Source organism: Thalassophryne amazonica, chromosome 19, assembly GCF_902500255.1.
Source record: "Thalassophryne amazonica chromosome 19, fThaAma1.1, whole genome shotgun sequence".
NCBI classification, from domain to species: domain Eukaryota; kingdom Metazoa; phylum Chordata; class Actinopteri; order Batrachoidiformes; family Batrachoididae; genus Thalassophryne; species Thalassophryne amazonica.
Window position 1 is genome coordinate 60,377,593 of NC_047121.1, and position 22,264 is coordinate 60,399,856.

Genomic DNA, 22,264 nt, shown 5'->3' on the forward strand with positions numbered 1-22,264 from the left:
AACAGCATTTTTCTAACTTTGTGGGACTAGAACCTGGTGCTGTGCAAACAAAGCAACAGTCTTCCCCCCCCCCCATTCTAAGTCTATTACACACTGATATGACAATCTGAACATACTGCATGAAAAATACAACAAATGTGAGGCTTTAACTTATTAACTAATTGTCTATAACTGGAAAAAAATTCCAGCTGCAAACAATTTCAGTGACTTTTGAAGTCCATGTACCACAGCTAAACAAACGTGACTAAAAGTTACAAGCATACAAATAAATAATTGTTAGACCCAAATGGATAAAATACAAATAAAACTAATCTCAAAGTAAAAAAAAAAAAAAAAAAAAAATGCAGGAAAACAGAGATACTGTAGCGATTTTTCAGTGTATGTTCAAGTAAGGCACAGCAGAACTGCATCATAGTTTTACTTCTGTCAGGCAGTTGCATTATGGCAAATTAACAACAGGGGGCACCTGTGCACATCCTGATTCTTGTTTTGGTTGGATCTATCTAGCTTCTTCCCCGCCCCGGGGTCATTCTGGTCCACGCCACTTTAGGTGAGGACTGGCTCAGTTGTCGTCAATATCTTCATATGCAATATCGTCAAACGGTTGAACTGAAGACGGCCGTAATCTGTGACGCGAATATTTGAGCTGAAGAAGATCGCCGACTTCGCTGATGACACTCAGCGCCTGCAGAGACATAACGGTTAAAAAATGCGCGCGCACACACACACATACACACACACACACACACACACACACACACAATTTGTGTGTGTGTTTCTGAGATTATGATCTAATGGAGCGCCCAAAGATAACTCTTATCTGGATGACAATAAAAACATATTTATTAGCGATATCCCTGATTGTTACAGCTCTAAAAATATAATTACCCTGTCAAGCACAGGTTTAGTGTGAGCGGCCGAGATGCAGAAGCGTGCACGAGACTCAATGATGGGAGTAGCGGGAAAGCCCACAACCACCACCCCGATGTTCCTCTTCAACATCTCCCTGCCAAACGCTCTGTTCAAAGAAACGGACACATTACATTTAATTATGATCTTCTTCTGCAAGATAAACAGCAGCCTGCTCCAGCTGGAGGACTCACCCTATCTTGGCAGGCATGTAGAGCATCATGGGTACGACAGGAGAATCCTTATTACCGTAGATGATGAAGCCCATTTCTTGAAGTCTCTTTCGGAAATAGACTGTGTTCTCTGCCAGCTGCTGCACACGTTCACAGCCTTTGGACAATGAGACAATGAGTGATAATAACAACAGGCATCAATTCTCCTTTACAGTGCTGCACAGATTCTTATCCATGTTTTGTAATTATTTTGTCCAAACTTGACAGTTGAAAAAGGACACGCCTTGAATCTGATGAGCTTGTTTTGATCCCGTGCTGAAAAATAGCGAGTCACCACACTGTTAGGGTTAGATTTTTTTTTTTTTTGGCTGAGCACACCTGATAGAGTTAACTGCGTGGAACAGGGAGAGTTAGAAAATATGCAGGGCAGGGGCCCTCCAGGAACAGGGTTGGGCACAGCTGCTCTGAACAAATCAGACAGTCTACAGTGCCACCTAATGGTAAATGATAAGAATGACATCATAGCCTATTGCATGGGATGAGACTCCTTCAATGCTGACAAACAGGAGCAGCCAAAAAAAAAAAAAAAAAAAATCATAATCACCTATTGTAGTGCCGTCCTCTCCCATGATGCACTTCATAGAAGTGATGATTTGCTCCACCACTGGAGGAGACATGGAGATGGCGTAGACAGCACTGTGGGAATGGGAGCGCAGGTACTCGATAAGCTCCTAAAGCCAACAGATAAGAAAAACAAAGTTGAAGCTGCAGTTTCACACAACGTAACATACAAAGTCTTTTTTTCTAAGTCAAATTTGGAACACGGACCCATTTTGCAGCTAAAATAAATTTTCAAACTTTGTACTGTCACACTTTAAGATACGTTGCCTGAACTTGATGACGTGCAGTTCAGGTCTCTGAGCATGCACAGGTGCTGCAAGTCTCAGTCCAATAAAGACCTGCAGATGTCTTGGTAGACGCCCCATTGGCCTTTTACAATTGCCCCAGTACCGAGGCCCCCGTCTGCTGGATCATGCTCAGACAGAGGGGCCACATGGCCAGAATTTCGTAGCTGATAATCCCTCACAATGCAAGTAGCACGCTTCATCCGAGTCCCGCTAAGTAACCGGCAGCTTGACACAAAGTCATTCTGGTGGTAACCAAGGATCCTGCAAAGAGATCGAGCACCAAAGAGATCCAGGAGCTGACTCAGTTAGTGTCCAAGTCTCTCAACCAAAAAGTAAGAACAAAAGCACCAGATGTCTAAAGACTTGGACTTTCGTTCTTCTGCAAAGTCTGGGGCCCTCATGACACAACTGGTCAAAGATCCAGAGACATTAAATATCACATCGTAGATCATCTCTCCACAAGTTCAACACTTTCATCGCAGAGATGTACGTCTGATGGCCGCATCCACAAAGCCATAGAAATCCCACATTTTCATCAAGAACAATCACAATCCCAGACACTCCTTACTAAGGTTCTCAGTGTCACAGTAAGGACATCCACAGATACTGCAAGGCTCACAGCACCCTCCACAAAGTCAAAGTCAGTAAACTTTTCCTTGCCGACAAAGATGCTCAAGTCTTTTGACTCTACAACCATACCCAACAAGAGTGAGGGAGGTAGAAGACATTCCTGATGAATGCCAGAATTCCCTGTGACTGGACCCTGCTCTGCACTGCACTCTGTGTAGTTCTGGTAGAGACAGGATGTGGCTCACAGGTGATTTCTTGGGCGTGAAGGTAGACTGTTCTGTACCTGGTGCTGAATCCTTGCAAGTACAACCAAAGACCAGTGTAATACCCCTGTAGTTTTTGCAATCCAGGCAATTACCCATTACTTTCCAGAGAGGGACAAGTCCTTTCTGACAGTCAGTCAGTCGGGATTGTTAGTCAAGGCAGGAGAACACCATCGCTATCTGGTGATAGCATGTTCCTGACAAAGACTGCATGGAAGGGTGTGTGAAATGTTATCCCCTTAACAGTCTGGACAGACTGACCGCTTTCTGGATTCACATTTTGACGATCATGCTACAACTTTTTGCGTTTCTTCAGAAACAAAATGTTAAGTCAATATTGATGATTTCTAAATTCTTAACACATTTTTCAGTAGTTTGCTATGTTATGGTGGTGAGTACTGTGTTACTGCACAGGGCAGTTATGTGAGGAATTCAGTGTCCATGTGGTATCAGGATAAATACTTCAATCTCAGCAAACTCGGTAATGTCTGCCAACAAAGGCATGCACCGATCATAAGATCTCACTAAGGAATTATGTGAGGGCAGAACGCCATGTGCTGTTTATTCAGTTATCATTTCTCTGCAGGGAGAATTGTAATTTTAAAAGCATAAAATGTTTAAAATTGTCAATAATACACAAATGTAAACAATATTAAAGATTCGATAAGCACTAAAAGTTTAATTATTAAAAAAAAAGTCTTTTCTTTTACAGTATCCAAAAGAAGTGCGTATGCCTCTGTGTCTCTCAGAGCATATGCTGATGCTGCACATTGCTGCATCTACCTCAATATGGAACTGCCCTTGGTCCTGGTTGGCAACCACCCAGGAACACAACCGGTCCATCCTCACCTTTTGAAAGGAGTCAGGTGTCAACTGTAACTTCCTTTAGCCTTAATCCTTCTGCATGTTGACTCATGCACAGAAACGTGCCATACGGCCAAAATGTTGAAGCTGATGTTCCTTCACAATGCAACCTGTATGCCTCATGTGAGTCGATCTAGATTAGCTTCTGTGTGACACAAGTTCCAGCCATCGGTACTCAAGGATCTTCTGGAGAGACCTGGTATGAAGAACATCCAATTGTTGCCTTAGTTCACGAGTTAGTGTCAATAACTATAAATCATACAGCAAAACTAGAAGCACCAAGACCCCAAAAGAACTAGACGTTTGTTCACTTGCAAAGGTATAAGCATCACCAAAACACCTGTGACGGACCTCACATCTCCATAAGCTATTCTCAGGTGTTTCCAGAGACCTTGTCGACCCAAAGATATGAATGTCGCTGCTGAGATACAGTAAATCTTTCAACAATATCCACGCAAAATCAATCAGACTCTTCAATCAGCTTCTCAAATGCTGCAGTCACAGCATCGCTTGATTTGACCGATCTTAGTAGCACTGGCCACAAAGTCCAGGTCAGTCCTTCATCACCATGTAGGTCCTGGGATGCATTTCAATGCCTTGAATTTTCAGCACCCTGAAATGTATATGACATGTATGCATGTGTGTATAAATGGCTGAATGTGAGGCATCATTGTAAAGCACTTTGAGCATTGCATCAGATGTGAAGGCGTGATAGAAATGTCACCCATTTGTTGAGGTCCTCACTGAAAAAGGTACTGAACTTACTGCACTCCACGACTGTAACCAACATCCAGTCCATGGAAGCAGTGTGCAGAGAGAGCCACAACACAGATCCCTGATGATGAACACCAGTGTCCAACACAGCACCAACCGTGCCCATCTATAGGCGGCCCATGCTGTCCAGCAACTTATTGGGGATCAGTGTTGGCAAAGCAACTTTGAAAAGTTACTTCATTAGCAGCTGTGGACAAATTGTCAGCAGCTGCTGAATGTAATAAAGTAACTCATAATCTAACTTGGTTATTTTTAAGATTTAGTACTCAGAAAAGTAACTATTAGTTACTTTGCCGATGGCTCAATCTTAAGAGTAACCAAGTTAGATTACTAGTTACCCTATTAGTTACATCACTTATTAGTTGCAAGTTTTCGGCAGATTCTAATAAAGTAATTGCATAAAGCTGCTAGTGAAGTAACTGCATAAAGTAAATTATAACGCAACTCAAAAAGTAACTTGTCAAAGTTACTTTCACAACACTGTTGGGGAGCCAACAAATTCTCCCACAAATCAGCCCAATCAAACCAACACAGGGTGCAAAGAAGCACTGCCGATATACACAGTTGCATTGAGCAAGTATGTGCAGAGGTAGCATGTGGCACAAGGCTTCCTTCTTGGGTGTGAAGCCAGACTGTTCTCTTTTCTGCCCGGGGCAGTTACGTGTGGAATGCAAAGTGCACATGCTCCCGGACTAACTAACAGCAATGTTTGCTAATACAGGCACGGACAGATCACATGAAGTGATCATGCCTGCGCTCACTTCAGTTGGATATTGTACATGAGGTAAGTTATAATAAATAGATGTAGTTTAGGTCCAGTTGACAGGATTACTCTTGACAGTTCTCGTGACATGTTTCTCCAGTGTGGCGCTACTGTACATTGGTTCTTGGTCTTTCCTAAACTGATAATACAGTTTAAATATAAGCACCCGAAGGGCACATTTAAATTTTGTATGACAGTTATACCGCCATCCAAATATGGCTTCCACTTGACTCCCGTTCTGCACCTGTGCAAGACATTTTGAACATTTGTGACCACGCTCCTCACCCTTTTCCCTGCGATGTATCCTCCTGCAGCACCAAAGCTCTTTGTAAAGGTACCCATCAAGACATCCACGTCGTTGGGATCTAGGCCAAAGTAGTCGACCACACCTCTTCCCCTGGGTCCCAGGGCCCCGATGCTGTGGGCCTCGTCGAGGTAAAGGTAGGCTCGGTAGCGTTTCTTTAGGGCGATCACTTCTGGCAGCCGTACTATACTGCCCTCCATGCTGCCCGGAGCAATGACATAGACGGACAAAACTGTCAGAGGAACATATGAGTAACAAATGCAGGTGTCTACATTTGTCCAAATCTGAAAAAGAGACAATGGGGAATGACTTTCCAGCAAAAACAAACTTATAAAACCAACAGGTCTCCAAACAGCATATTAGCTGGTGAACTTGGAGCACTGGTCCAGCTAAAGAGCCAAGACATTTTATGAAGAGTTGGTGTGTAGGTTGTCGCCAGACTTTTTAATGTACTGTCAGCAGGGGTATGCACTATTATTAATATGATTATTATTTGCAGGCTACATGGCTGCACATAACCTGACTCATTAAAGTGATACATCACAACAACAGGTAATAACAGCTGCCAAAAAAGAAGAAAAAACAGCATCTGCAGAGTATAATACAGATGCAAATTTAGGCTCTTGCATCACCCACAGTCGGGCAGAACAGAGTAACCCATCAAGGCTGCTCAATGTGCACAATCAGCAAACGCTAAATAAGTACACGCTCCGCCATCATCCACCAATCCGGTCCCAAGAGTGTTAATACCGCTGAACCTCAGAACCACCAAAGCCATCAAAGCAAGCGCCAATTTGAAAGCTGTTTTTCACCTTTCATTTCAACTGTTCAAAAAAAAAAAAGGGTAATGAAATCAAATCAATTTTATTTATATAGCGCCAAATCACAACAAACAGTTGCCCCAAGGCGCTTTATATTGTAAGGCAAGGCCATACAGTAATTACAGAAAAACCCCAACGGTCAAAATGACCCCCTGTGAGCAAGCACTTGGCGACAGTGGGAAGGAAAAACTCCCTTTTAACAGGAAGAAACCTCCAGCAGAACCAGGCTCAGGGAGGGGCAGTCTTCTGCTGGGACTGGTTGGGGCTGAGGGAGAGAACCAGGAAAAAGACATGCTGTGGAGGGGAGCAGAGATCAATCACTAATGATTAAATGCAGAGTGGTGCATACAGAGCAAAAAGAGAAAGAAACACTCAGTGCATCATGGGAACCCCCCCAGCAGTCTAAGTCTATAGCAGCATAACTAAAGGATGGTTCAGGGTCACCTGATCCAGTCCTAACTATAAGCTTTAGCAAAAAGGAAAGTTTTAAGCCTAATCTTAAAAGTAGAGAGGGTGTCTGTCTCCCTGATCTGAATTGGGAGCTGGTTCCACAGGAGAGGAGCCTGAAAGCTGAAGGCTCTGCCTCCCATTCTACTCTTACAAACCCTAGGAACTACAAGTAAGCCTGCAGTCTGAGAGCGAAGCACTCTATTGGAGTGATATGGTACTATGAGGTCCCTAAGATAAGATGGAACCTGATTATTCAAAACCTTATAAGTAAGAAGAAGAATTTTAAATTCTATTCTAGAATTAACAGAAAGCCAATGAAGAGAGGCCAATATGGGTGAGATACGCTCTCTCCTTCTAGTCCCTGTCAGTACTCTAGCTGCAGCATTTTGAATTAACTGAAGGCTTTTCAGGGAACTTTTAGGACAACCTGATAATAATGAATTACAATAGTCCAGCCTAGAGGAAATAAATGCATGAATTAGTTTTTCAGCATCACTCTGAGACAAGACCTTTCTAATTTCGAGATATTGCGCAAATGCAAAAAAGCAGTGCTAGATATTTGTTTAATATGCGCATTGAATGACATATCCTTATCAAAAACGACTCCAAGATTTCTCACAGTATTACTAGAGGTCAGGGTAATGCCATCCAGAGTAAGGATCTGGTTAGACACCATGTTTCAAAGATTTGTGGGGCCAAGTACAATAACTTCAGTTTTATCTGAGTTTAAAAGCAGGAAATTAGAGGTCATCCATGTCTTTATGTCTGTAAGACAATCCTGCAGTTTAGCTAACTGGTGTGTGTCCTCTGGCTTCATGGATAGATAAAGCTGGGTATCATCTGCGTAACAATGAAAATTTAAGCAATGCTGTCTAATAATACTGCCTAAGGGAAACATGTATAAAGTGAATAAAATTGGTCCTAGCACAGAACCTTGTGGAACTCCATAATAAACCTTAGTCTGTGAAGAAGATTCCCCATTTACATGAACAAATTGTAATCTATTAGATAAATATGATTCAAACCACCGCAGCGCAGTGCCTTTAATACCTATGGCATTGCTCTAATCTCTGTAATAAAATTTTATGGTCAACAGTATCAAAAGCAGCACTGAGGTCTAACAGAACAAGCACAGAGATGAGTCCACTGTCTGAGGCCATAAGAAGATCATTTGTAACCTTCACTAATGCTGTTTCTGTACTATGATGAATTCTAAAACCTGACTGAAACTCTTCAAATAGACCATTCCTCTGCAGATGATCATTTAGCTGTTTTACAACTACCCTTTCAAGAATTTTTGAGAGTAAAGGAAGGTTGGAGATTGGCCTATAATTAGCTAAGATTTCTGGGTCAAGTGATGGCTTTTTAAGTAATGGTTTAATTACTGCTACCTTAAAAGCCTGTGGTACATAGCCAACTAATAAAGATAGATTGATCATATTTAAGATCGAAGCATTAATTAATAGTAGAGCTTCCTTGAGCAGCCCGGTAGGAATGGGGTCTAATAGACATGTTGATGGTTTGGAGGAAGGAACTAATGAAAATAAGTCAGACAGAACAATCGGAGAGAAAGAGTCCATCAGAGTAAATGTAAATGTTATTAAGAAATGATCAGACAGAAGGGAGTTTTCAGGGAATACTGTTAAGTCTTCAATTTCCATACCATAAGTCAGAACAAGATCTAAGATATGATTAAAGTGGTGTGTGGACTCATTTACATTTTGAGCAAAGCCAATTGAGTCTAATAATAGATTAAATGCAGTGTTGAGGCTGTCATTCTCAGCATCTGTGTAGATGTTAAAATCGCCCACTATAATTATCTTATCTGAGCTAAGCACTAAGTCAGACAAAAGGTCTGAAAATTCACAGAGAAACTCACAGTAACAACCAGGTGGACGATAGATAATAACAAATAAAACTGGTTTTTGGGACTTCCAATTTGGATGGACAAGACTAAGAGTCAAGCTTTCAAATGAATTAAAGCTCTGTCTGGGTTTTGGATTAATTAATAAGCTGGAATGGAAGATTGCTGCTAATCCTCCGCCTCGGCCCGTGCTACGAGCGTTCTGGCAGTTAGTGTGACTCGGGGGTGCTGACTCATTTAAACTAACATATTCATCCTGCTGTAACCAGGTTTCTGTAAGGCAGAATAAATCAATATGTTGATCAATTATTATATCATTTACTAACAGGGACTTAGAAAAGAAAGACCTAATGTTTAATAGACCACATTTAACTGTTTTAGTCTGTGGTGCAGTTGAAGGTGCTATATTATTTTTTCTTTTTGAATTTTTATGCTTAAATAGATTTTTACTGGTTACTGGTGGTCTGGGAGCAGGCACCGTCTCTACGGGGAAGGGGGTAATGAGGGGATGGCAGGGGGAGAGAAGCTGCAGAGAGGTGTGTAAGACTACAACTCTGCTTCCTGGTCCCAACACTGGATAGTCACAGTTTGGAGGATTTAAGAAAATTGGCCACATTTCTAGAAATGAGAGCTGCTCCATCCAAAGTGGGATGGATGCCGTCTCTCCTAACAAGACCAGGTTTTCCCCAGAAGCTTTGCCAATTATCTATGAAGCCCACCTCATTTTTTGGACACCACTCAGACAGCCAGCAATTCAAGGAGAACATGCGGCTAAACATGTCACTCCCGGTCTGATTGGGGAGGGGCCCAGAGAAAACTACAGAGTCCGACATTGTTTTTGCAAAGTTACACACCGATTCAATGTTAATTTTAGTGACCTCCGATTGGCGTAACCGGGTGTCATTACTGCCGACGTGAATTACAATCTTACCAAATTTACGCTTAGCCTTAGCCAGCAGTTTCAAATTTCCTTCAATGTCGCCTGCTCTGGCCCCCGGAAGACAATTGACTATGGTTGCTGGTGTCGCTAACTTCACATTTCTCAAAACAGAGTCGCCAATAACCAGAGTTTGATCCTCGGCGGGTGTGTCACCGAGTGGGGAAAAACGGTTAGAAATGTGAACAGGTTGGCGGTGTACACAGGGCTTCTGTTTAGGGCTACGCTTCCTCCTCACAGTCACCCAGTCGGCCTGCTTTCCCGGCTGCTCGGGATCTGCTGGAAGGGAACTAACGGCGGCTAAGCTACCTTGGTCCGCACCGACTACAGGGGCCTGGCTAGCTGTAAAATTTTCCACGGTGCGGAGCAGAGGCTCCAATTCGCAAATGAAACACAAAACCTGCTCCAATTCCTAGATCATGAACAAAATTAAGATACAATTACCGTCTAATTAAAATAATAAATCTGCACTACAGTTTATAACAATTATAGAGATTCAGCTGGAAATAACAAGTTTACATACCGTTGGGGATTTATGTTTTAATTTCTTTATAACAAAAAATAATCATAGCTAAAATTTCAACCTTCTCAGCACTGAAGGATTTTCTTAAAAACAAGATGTGAAATTTCAGCTCCACTTTGTAGTGTAGGATCATTTGTTTTGTTTTTTTTTTTTGTAAAAGCAAAAACTCACTTCATTTTGAAGATCTCATAAGCTTAAAAAAAAAAATTAGTGTGGCATTTTTTTTCTTCACATTCTAAGCGTCCGAAATCCAAGATGGCATCCAAAATGGCCCCCATTAAGCAATAATGCAATATCTTTGCTAATACACAAGATATATTTACAAACAAGGTATCTAAATATTGGCTTTCTGACACAAGGAAACCAATGGAATCATCAAATTTAGGCTAAAGTTATTATTTACACGCCTAATTTCAAGATGGCGTCCAAATGTTCCTTGAACATTTGATCATTTTGTTTGTTTCCTGCTCAACTGACAAAAAAGGCAAAGTCAAAAATCCAGTTTTTGACTTCTTTATAGATGAAGACTGCCATGTTGGTTAATATACGGACTCTAAGTGACGTTATAGTTGCTGTGGCTACTTGTTTCCTGCAAATACATCTTTGTGTACATACATACACCAAATGTTTAAACCTTAAACTAATGTGGAAAACTACGCCCAGCGACTTCATTCAAACATCTATTTGGTCCTGCTATGTTTAATTCAGGATGGCAGTCTATCTGAAACACAGTCACAGGGAAGTTGTTATCCACATGGGAATCTCTAGATACAGTTTTATAAGGAATAGATGCTGAAAAGAAAATATGTGAACCAGATTTATATTAACCATAAAGTCAAATTTATGCTGTTTTTGCATCATGGAATCCATCTTGGATTTCAAGGCATTAGAACGTGGAAATAAAAAAATGGCACCCTTTTTTATGTTCAAATCATATTCTAACACAATCAGGTGATTTTTTTGCTTTTACCAAAAAAAGAAAAAAAATACACACATTATTATTTCGTGACAAATGAGCCTACACTACTGCCATAAGAGCAACGGGAGACTAAAGCTGAGATTTAATCCATACTGCTCTGTGCCAGACAATTTGCAGTTTCTCCAATCACAGCCAGAGAAGACTTTCTATATCCACTGTACACAGGAACCTAAATGTAATTAGCAAAGGAATTACTACTTTGATATTAAATTACAGCTGCCATTTCTGCAGTAAGATTAGGTAGTACTCATGCTGGAACTCGAGAAAATGCTGAAGCATGGGGAAAGATTTTAGAGAGGACAACTTTATCCATTTTAAAAACTGCAATTGGACATTTTTAAGAAACAGAAAGCACAAATGATTTCACATGAGAGTGGACAGGTTACCTGTAAATGCCCTCGACCAATATGAGGATCTTCTTCCATGGTCTGTGTGTCCTTGGCTGGCCGTGAACTATGGCTTCTCTCAAGTGTTTCTCAAGACTCTGCATATCTGTCAGGAAAATGCAACAATTCACGTCAAGATGCAGGCCAGCATGAACCAGACTGCTACTAATACAGCAACATAGCAAAACATGACAAACGCAATATGCAACATGCAACACTCCCACTGTGTGTGCTGTAATGTGAGATTTTCTGTGCCTTGTTTTCAGAGGCAGACCAGCTGTACATGTGTTTTGGTCTGAGATGCTGGGGCAACATCTACTCTCAGAATTATTACAGGACCTTTAACAAAAACCTCAACCAATCTGTGCCAAGGTGCATGGCAGAGTTTCTTTTTTCCAATTTATAAAGCAGCACAGGCAAAGCTGATTAATGAAGATAAGTCCAACCCCTTTGCACCCAGTTTATACATCTCTAGACAGAAGCAGGAAGTTGCGACACACAACAAAAACATTTGTGCTACACTGTCAAAATTGATCCCTTAATGGACTTAGTGCACATATTTCAAATGACTACATTTCAGATTATAATTGGAGATGGACAATTTCATGGAGAATGGAAAATGAGTTCCCCAAAGAGTACAAGATCAGTGGTTGTGTCCATGTTTAGTACCTCCACACACTGATAACAAAACAGCCCACATATAGAGATAAACACATGGATCAATGAAACTAACTGAGGTGGTGGTTCTTGATAAAAAGATTAACTCACTGTTGTGTTTGAAGACTCTGACAGTGGAACCGGACAGTCTGGCTCCCAGGACCAGAGATGCGTGGTTCAGCTCGTCACTCAGAATCAGACAACCCTGAAATACCCAGGGCCAAAATGAATAATAATAAAAGTTATGTTTACACTCTAAATACAGACTGGTGACAAATTTCCAGAAAAACAAAGTGTCATATTTGTTGCTGGGACACCACCTGCCACCAGAACCACTTCATTACACCTTCATATTGAATCACCTTAGTATGTCTTCTGTTTTCTTGTTGTTTAATGCTGTCAAATTATACTGTATTTCTGTCCTTTCTGATGCCTGATTCTGATTTTTCTCTCTGTATTTGTGCTGGAGACCCTCCTGTCCTGTGCACCAACAGCATTTCCTGTATATTCGTTTTGTGACTTGTTCTGTAATTTGTGTCTGTAGCATGGCCCAAGCAGAGGGTCACCCCTTTGAGTCTGGTCTGCTTGAGGTTTCTTCTTAGAGGGATTTTTTTCCTTACCACTGTTACTCTGGGGGTTGGTAAGGTTGGACTTTCCTTGTGTGAAGCGCCTTGAGGCAACTCTGTTGTGACTTGGCGCCTATATAAATGAAATGAAATTGAATTCTACAAGTTCCTGGAATGCTACAACATAGATGGAGCACCATCCTTCCAAAAGATATTCCCTCAGCTGGCTGGCCAGTAGGTCAGTCCAAGCCTTCCCTGGGTTCAGATCTAGTGAATATGAAGGCTACAGCATGGTTCACCTCATCTTCAGAGTACTCAAACCACCTTCAGAAACGCAGCAGTAAAATAGAGGCCAAAATACTGAAAACCTAAAAGAATTTTACCAACTATTTTTACCTGGAAGAGATGAGTGTTCCAGGTTTAAGGTTTGCGTGGTGCACTTACACATTCCTTTTTTTCTGCTGAACCTACCACTGAGGTAGATGCTAGTGTGGGTACACTTGGGCTTCCTAGCAATCAACGCCCAACCCAGAATTTAAGTCAGGGTACAAATGATGTCCTGTCTAACTGATTTGAGTTGGAACTGTGTTCCAAAACAGCAGGTGGTTGATCGTTTGCATTTCATCTTGTGAAGCAATTTGTTTTCACATATGGTGCTGAAGTGATAAATAAGTTACAATAGATGCTACCTGGCCTGGTTGTGCATGCAGATATGCACAACCAGTTGGACTCCGATCAGCTCAAGACAGGTCTACTATCAACTTTAAGAAAATCTGCATTTGAAATGAAGAAATATAACAAATGTAGGGAAACATGAACGGTAGCAAAAATAACACTCTGACATTACACCTCCACATGGAAAACATCCATCATCTCTGCTCTTACTTTGCCAATCAGCGCTGGTATGTTCATGGAGTTGGTGGCAAAACCCATTCCAAAGGCCATTGCTGATTCCACACCTAGGAACCTGGCCACTAGTTTTTCCAGCTCCTCATGTCTGTCCAGGTTACCTGTAGATGAAGACATGGTGCAGCAGCAGGTTATCAATGAACACGCTACCAATAAACATTAAAACCACCTTTATAAATTTGCACATACAGGCTGTAAGGCCAAATGTAATCATTCAAAATCATGTCACAACAATACGTGAGAAGATACTAGCAATAAAAAAGTCACCCCCATGAGCCATAAACTGATGAAGACAATGTTTGTCTTAACGTTATGTTATAGCGACTGACGTCTACTGTGTATAAATACACTCAACTTATGTCATTTATACTACAGACACTTTTGGACCACAGTCTGCTTCCCTCTGGCTCTTGTGTATCTTTCAAACACTTTTAAAACCACACAATCACCTCATCTTATGTTAACATCGGCAGTGATGTCTGGAGTCAGCTGAAGCTTTATACTTTGATGATGAGAGGACTCATTGTCTGGATTCATATTCTGGCTTAATATTGAAACGCTGTTCTAGTATGTTCCATCTTTCCAACCTTATTTGTAGTGGATACTAGGGGTGGGTGGTACACCAGTGTCAAAACCAAGCAGTGTGATAGTGCGCCACAATATACTATACTGCGAGAATAGTAGGAATAGCACAGAACCCATGTCAGGCATAGAATCTTTTTTTTTTTTTTTTAAATGACAGCAACAAAACATAAAGCAGACAATGAAAAATAATCACAGTGTCTTTGCGGCCACAAGTTTTTTTTGGGGGGTCTGTTCTGCTGAATTTTATATGCAAGTCAAAACACCTGATGAATATGTTACCGATTACTGATGTAACTGGGTATAAATTCATTTTTCACATTAAGACATAACAGTCATGAAAATGGTTAAAATGTAACCGTGTTGTATGAACCAGCAGACTTCCGCGCTGCAGGCTTGTTTAAGCCATAAAGAGCGTTAATTAAACACATCTAAGGATTTGTTAAAACATTTAAAAGTGTGTATAAATCTTTGACTCATGAAGTTTTTTATCCAGATTTTAATTCTGAAGGGGCAAACTTAAATATTAAATTAGCCCGGGTTAAACGCTGGCTCAAATAAGATGATTATTAAAGGAGTGATACAGTGCAAAACCAGAAATACTGTGATATCACTTTGTCACCAACCAAAAAGTAAAAAATAATGTGATATTAATTTTGTCATATCGCCCACCCCTAATAGACACCATTACCATAGTGGCAAAAAGGCTCTTGGGCAGCAAATTGTTCTTCAAATCCTAAAACATTAAGGTCAGCTTAGTTACATAAGACATAATGTATCCAAGTTCATCCACCACAGTACATTCGTGATACATACAAATTAAATCTGATTGTAATTCCTTTCATTATTAATACTTTTATATTACAGAATACAATATTTTCCATGATTCAGTTGGGTTTGATTAAAATTTCATCATCATTTAAAGTAAGTGCAGCTTATAAGTCTTATGAAAATGGAATTCCATATTTATATGAACAGCTGTTGGTAAGGCAGAAACATAAGTAGAACAGGTATAGAAAGAGAAAGTAGAATAAAAGAAAAAAATGTGCAAATGCAATATTAATCAAGTCGAACTGTTGAGACGGATTCAGCTGCCTTTAAAACAGTAAAGATGCACTGAACAGCACTTACGGTAATTGTTAACACTTCTGTGGCACATCTTTGGAGAAACCCCAAGGTTCTATAGTGAAATCCAATTTTGCTGTCCAACCCAGCCCAAAAGACGTTTAACAAAGTTTCATTATATATTTGTAAGGAAATCAAACAGCGGGTGCACAGATGGAATCCATTATGTTGTATTCCACTCCACCACTAAACAGACTGTCAGATTATAAACATCCATGACACTTTGTCTACTGGAGTGAATTCAGCCGAACAAATTCCTGTTGCTACGGCCAAGACGAGTTCTCGTGATGACAACTGTACTGGGCGTGTCTGTGTTTACCGATCTCCTGTCTGGTGCTTGCAACTCCGATGCCGTACTTCATGGTGACCTCTGCAGCAGCGCTGGCACATGGGCCGGTATTCTCAGCAAACCCAAGGTAATTATAAGAACCCAAGTTAATCACATCCTGGATTATCCGACCTGTGTAGCTGGGAGGGAGATGGAGGGAAGGAGATAATGAGAGAGGAAGCAATCAATGAGAGGAAGCTAATGTTTTCTGCGGTTATTAGTCCAATTAATAAAGACTGAAAGAGCCAGTTATTTTATAAAAAGGAGGTTTGACTGGAATGAATGCCCTCTAAGCCTACTTTTAGCCATTTTGTTTGAAGGTTTGCTCATCAACAGCACACCATCATAAGATAATTCTAACATTGAATTCAATTTATTACATTTATACAGTGCCAAACCACAACAAAGCTGCCTCAAGGCACTTCACACCAGTAAGGTCTAACCTTACTAACTCTGTAATACCTTAACAACTCCTGGAAAAAGTAGATGGTTCTGTGGAGAGCAACTAAAGGGCCAATGAAGCAAGAAACTTAACATCAAGCTGCAATTTTGACAAGTTTTATATTAGATTTAGGCCTCATTCCACTACTGGAGCTACTTACTTTCCTTTTTCCACGCACATCCCACAATCCTGAACTTTTTGAGACACTACCTAAAGGAGCCGTGTAACAGAAAGCAAATTTCCAAAATAAGTTGGATTATAAATTGAAACAGTTTGTAAAATTTTGTGTCGTAACAAAATGAAGTAGGGGCATTACACTAAGATGCCAGTGAAAATGTCTAACAGGAGAAAATACAAGATCCTGGAGCTTCGAGCTTCTGACAACAAAGGGTTAACCCCAAAATCAGCTGATAAATACACTGCACTAAGATGCCACCTCTCGCCCAAACCAAACTAAGTATTTCCAGAAGGTAAAAATGTGTCTTAACCCTCTGGGGTCCGAGAGCATTTTTTGGACAGTTCACTTGCCTGGCATAAATGTTTTATTATTGCTGTTAACAGCTCTCCCTGCATCCCACAATCAGGTTTTATGTCTTTTTTTTTTCAGGACAACCTGTGCTTTCAGAATATATGTTTTTGTTGTGTTTTATAAGTGCAATAAAGGTTTACAATCAAAAATAGGCAAGGAAAAAATTAAAGCAAAAAATATTTTTCGACACATATTTATTCAAAACACACAGCAAACTATAACAAACAACTGTTTTGACACTTTATAAAGGTAATTTGAGGTCTTGTGTGAAAGACTGTACAACAAAAAGGTTCAAACAATAAACACAAATGCACATTTTGAACAATATATACAAAATGGTCTATACGTTTTGTTGTCCATTGATATGGTAAACAGTGCTTTACGCAGAGAAAGCAACACAGTTATCCAGTAACATTCACATGCAAACTAGTGGAGCAATCCTGATAGTTACACACTCTGTTTGAGCATGTGAGATTGTCATCAGAGGCTGTCCGTGTGCTCCGTCTGCTTTCACTTTTGCTGTGTGTAATGGCACAGGGCGCACTGAGTATGTACTAATAGTATGTACTCATTGGAGCACCCAGGGGGCTATTCAAATGGGCCAACTAGTAAGATATCACTCCTGAAAACGATCTTTGGCTTTTCATGTGAGGTAAATCTGCCCTACGACTGGATTTTGGAAAACCATGTGACGGTGAACGAATTCCGATTGGACACTCACATTGCGCACGTCATCACACAGCTTCTATGAGGAGTACAAAGATGGCCGATGGCTGGCTCGAAAATCCGTGGAGTTAAATTTTCAGCAAAAAAAAAAAAAAAAAAAGTAAGTTTCTATCTCATATCATTAAAAAGTTATTTATAATTTAGTAAAGCTTGGTCTTAGCCGTTGTATACGATGGCGTTGGCCCCAGAGGGTTAAACTGACAATCTACTGTTTTCCACATGTCACATTGCAACTCTGGACAATAACTGGATCTGAGTTTCCAGACAAGTGTCCAAAATTCCTCCGAAAAAAAAGAAAAACAGCCAAAGTTTAAACTTTTGACATAAACTTCATAAATTATTACGTCCTCCACACTGACAAGAAGAAGGATTAGCTGTCTCTCTAAGTAACTCGTGACTCAGCAGGAAGCAGTTCTGTGCAATGCCATCGCCTTGTGAAGATAAAACAGTAACACCACTGGATTAAAGCTTAACGTATATCATCTGCCCTCAATTACACAAACACAACAAATTCAAAATTATTTCTCCACAACACTTTTGCTGTTCCGCATGTGTGACGCAACACAGGAGTTGTGTTATTTCAAACCCTTGCAGGTGGATCAACAGAGGCCTCGTAGTATGAAAATGTACTTAATAATATTTTCTTCCAACCTGTAAATTATTACAAGCACAGCAGCGTTACTGAACTTCTAGACTTTCTAGGTTTAATGTCACTTTCACTGAGCACACCTTTAAAAATCGGCTTAATAAGAAGAAACTGGTTCAACTGTCTTTCAAGAATTTGCAACTATGGCAAGCAGTCAGAAGCTCAGTGTCACTGCAGGGGAGGGAACTTTGGTAGGACTTTCCAAAAAGTAAAATTTGTCATTTTCCTTCTTACTAGACCACTTGCCACCATTTTTTTCAGGAAGTGGCATTTTTGAGTAGAAGTTGGTATCCACTCTTTTGGGATGGAATAAACTCTCCTGAATCTTGGAAAAATGGATACCAATCTCAAATTTAAAATCTTTCATAGTATTTCAGCCAATGCCCTTTGCTAATGATGTTGTCCAGCATCTTATATTGTTGTCTCGGTTTTGAATATTGTTTAATAATGTTTCCACATATCAAGTTTATCAAGTTTGTATTTGTGCAAAATCAGGAGGATGTGATCGATGTTTGAATAACAGGAGATAAAGTATGTGTTCTCTCAGAAACAAACATGCACGTTATGATGTGGATGTTGAATATTTGTCTTTAATACTTATTTTGGTCTAATACTCGTTTATGTGTTGGTCATGATAAAAAAAAACAAAACAAAACATAACCTGGACATCAGAATACATGCACAGTTTGTTAGTAGTTTGTTCCCCATAAGCGGTATTCCGTGACCACTGTTACATCAATAAATTACAAACATCAGTAATAACTTCTTAATGAAATGGCACAGAACATGTAGAAGTGACAAATTAAGATGTTCATTGTGTTTACCCAACATTTTAAAAGTAATATGATTTTTGTCATGATGTTCTTCAGGAAAATACAAAGAAATGTTGAACGCTTTACTGAGAATTTGTCGTTTATCAACCATTTATGTTTCTTGTTCATTTAGAAGCTAAAAAATAAAAATGTTAGCTTGGTATCCTATTTTTCCATGGACCATTTCAACAAGTTAAAAACAATACTGATATACGAGGTCTGTCCATAAAGTATCATACGTTTTTATTTATTTTTTTTTTTAACTATATGGATTTCATTCATATGTTTTCACGTCAGACAAGCTTGAACCCTCGTGCGCATGCATGAGTTTTTCCACGCCTGTCGGTGACGTCATTCGCCTGTGAACACGCCTTGTGGAAGGAGTGGTCCCGCCCCGCTGTCGGATTTTCATTGTCTGGAAATGGCGGAATGATTTGGGGTTTTTTTCCCATCAGAATTTTTTCAGAAGCTGTTAGAGACTGGCACCTGGAAACCATTCGAAAAATGTATCTGGCTTTCGGTGAAAATTTTACGGGCTTCACAGAGAATAAGGACTATTACTACAGCTTTAAGGATGGCCCACAATGGCGCTCGGTGCGCCGCGCTCCGAGCCGCAATGACAGGCATGAACCACCGGATTATTTCTAAACGGATGGCTGTGTGGAGCTGGGACTGTCGTGTGCACTTTCTCTGGTTATCACAAGAGCTGGACATCAACCATTTTCTGGCAGATTTCACTTTTAACAAGAGATTTTGTCGTGGAAAGCCGCGTGGAGGCTTTGTGCGTCACGACCAATTCGCTGTTCGAGCGAGACAAAGAATGCCTCCGTTTTGGCGTGCCAGAGGACAAGTTCGGACATGCCCAGCTCTCCACAATTTCTTTTATAACTCACTCGACTGGTAAGCATTGAAAGCTGAGATAGGCATGTCCGAACTTGTCCTCTGGCATGCCGAAACGGAGGTGTTCCTTTGTCTCGCTTCCAAAGCGAATCGGTCGTGATGTGTGAAGCCTCCGTGCGGCTTTCCATGACAAAATCTCTTGTTAAAAGTGAAATCTGCCGGAAAATGGCTGATGTCCAGCTCTTGTGATAACCAGAGAAAGAGCACACGACAGTCTCGTATCCACAGAGCCATCCGTTTAGAAATGGTCCGGTGGCTTGTGCCGCGGAGTGCTCGGAGTGCGGTGCACCGAGCGTCCTTAAAGGGGTCCTTAAAGCTGTACTAACAAACCTTATTCTCTGTGAAGCCCGTAAAATTTTCACCGAAAGCCAGATAAATTTTTCGAATGGTTTCCAGGTGCCAGTCTCTAACAGCTTCTGAAAAAATTCTGATGGAAAAAAACCCCAAATCATTCCGCCATTTCCAGACAATGAAAATCCGACGACGGGGCGGGACCACTCCTTCCACAAGGCGTGCTCACAGGTGAATGACGTCACCGACAGGCGTGGAAAAACTCACGCATGCGCACGAGGGTTCAAGCTTGTCTGACGTGAAGACATATTAATCAAATCCATATAGTTTAAAAAAAAATAAAAGGTACAATACTTTATGGACAGACCTCGTACTTCTACTCAAAAATGGAAGTTAAGTTTTTATGAAGCCATTTTTCTAAATCACACTCCCTGACTTTTGATGTTGCATGTCATACATTATTAGTGCTACAATTAGAAGAGAATTATAGTTTTAAAAAGAAAGTCTCACTCAAAAGTCCAGTTGTAGTCATGAGACGTCCGTTCTAGCAGGTCCATTTTAGCCCCCGGGGAACTGCATATGGGTCGGTTCCAGTTGTCCCTGATCCGCATGTAAAGGTTTCTGGTGTAGAAGTTCTCAAAATCCTGGTAGAGTGGCACAAAGTCCTGCATAGGGATGGAAAAGAGCACATAATGATAACGAGGAGGAGGAGAGACAGGTGCACAGCCAGAATGTTTGAGACAGCAGGAATTTAAATCTAAGTCACGGACCTGCAGATAGGCTTGGAGAAAAGAATCACCCTCCCAAATCACAGTCACCTTGGTTCAACGGAAATGGCGCCGTTCAAAATTAGAAGTATTTCACCTTGCGTGGCATGATGCTATCTTAGACTATAAGCATACATTATTGGCTACAAAGCGGACTTACTACTCTGATTTGATCAACAAAAACAAGCATAACTCAACGTTCTTGTTCGACACGGTGGCAACACTTTTGCATGGACAACCACCTGTAGTTCGCTCTCCTTTTACAGCACAAGATTTCCTGGATTACTTTGAGAAGAAAATAGAAGACATCAGGTTAAACATATCCCAGCAAGCCTTAATCTAGCCACTACACCCTGCTATTGATGTGGGCGCCACGACTGAAGTATTACCTAGATTTACAGAATTTGACAGTATCTCACTAGGCATGCTGACAAAACTCGTAATGTCAACAAAAAGCACAACCTGTTTATTTGATCCTATACCAACAAAACTGTTTAAGGACCTGTGGCCCACTCTTGGGCCGACTGTGCTGGAAATGATTAATCTTTCTTTAACTTCTGGATCTGTTCCTAAACGTTTCAAATCTGCAGTGATTAAACCATTACTTAAGAAACCTAATCTTGACTCTAGTGTAATGACAAACTATCGGCCGACATCAAATCTATCATTTCTCTCTAAAATTCTGGAAAAAGTGGTGTCACGGCAGCTCGTAGACTATCTTACTGAGAATAATCTCTTTGAGCTACTGCAATCTGCTTTTAGAAAATATCATTCCACAGATACGGCTCTCACTAAAGTGGTGAATGATCTTCTGCTTACAATGGATTCGGACACCACTACGGTTCTGGTACTGTTAGATCTCAGTGCTGCATTTGATACAGTGGCTCATCATATTCTACTTGATAGGCTGGAAAATCATTTTGGGATTACTGGGAGTGCCCTTGCATGGCTGATGTCATACTTGACCAGTCGTTCTCACTGTGTTTTGTACAGTAACACCACCTCTAACCTTAGTGACATGAAATTTGGGGTTCCACAAGGGTTTGTCTTAGGTCCCCTGCTTTTCTCCCTTTATATAGCACCCCTTGGGCACATATTGTGGCGTTTTGGGATTACCTTTCACTGCTATGCAGATGATACTCAGTTATACATGCCGATAACTGCTGGTAATCTCGTTCACATAAAATCCTTAGAAGATTGCCTTGCAGCAGTGAGAAGTTGGAGGTCTAGAAACCTCCTACTTTTAAACTCTGATAAGACTGAAATGATGGTTCTTGGTCCAGTGAGACATCGGCATCAATTTGACCAGTTAACACTCAGCCTCAGCTCGTGTGTCATACATCACACTGACAAAGTGAGGAACCTTGGGGTAGTTTTTGATCCTTCGTTGTCCTTTGGCCTCCACATTAGAAATATTACTAGGACTACTTTCTTCCACCTGCGAAATATAGCGAAGATTCGTCCCATCCTGTCTATGGTTGATGCCGAGACCCTGA

At 40.7% G+C, this 22,264-nt stretch overlaps 1 protein-coding gene across 1 annotated transcript in view; it reads right to left on the minus strand.

Annotated features, from left to right (window-relative positions):
* Positions 1-559: 559 nt before the first annotated feature.
* LOC117500659 (serine palmitoyltransferase 2-like) overlaps positions 560-22,264 on the minus strand; it is a 28,024-nt gene continuing 6,319 nt past the window's right edge. Inside the window, exons 3-12 of the mRNA XM_034159410.1 lie at positions 20,512-20,666; positions 15,647-15,795; positions 13,597-13,721; positions 12,257-12,350; positions 11,489-11,594; positions 5,510-5,729; positions 1,687-1,813; positions 1,104-1,239; positions 889-1,018; positions 560-685 (exon numbers count right to left, since the gene is read on the minus strand). Of these exons, the coding sequence (XP_034015301.1) occupies positions 563-685; positions 889-1,018; positions 1,104-1,239; positions 1,687-1,813; positions 5,510-5,729; positions 11,489-11,594; positions 12,257-12,350; positions 13,597-13,721; positions 15,647-15,795; positions 20,512-20,666 (1,365 nt within the window). The 3' untranslated portion in view covers positions 560-562. The remainder of the gene's footprint in view (positions 686-888; positions 1,019-1,103; positions 1,240-1,686; positions 1,814-5,509; positions 5,730-11,488; positions 11,595-12,256; positions 12,351-13,596; positions 13,722-15,646; positions 15,796-20,511; positions 20,667-22,264) is intronic.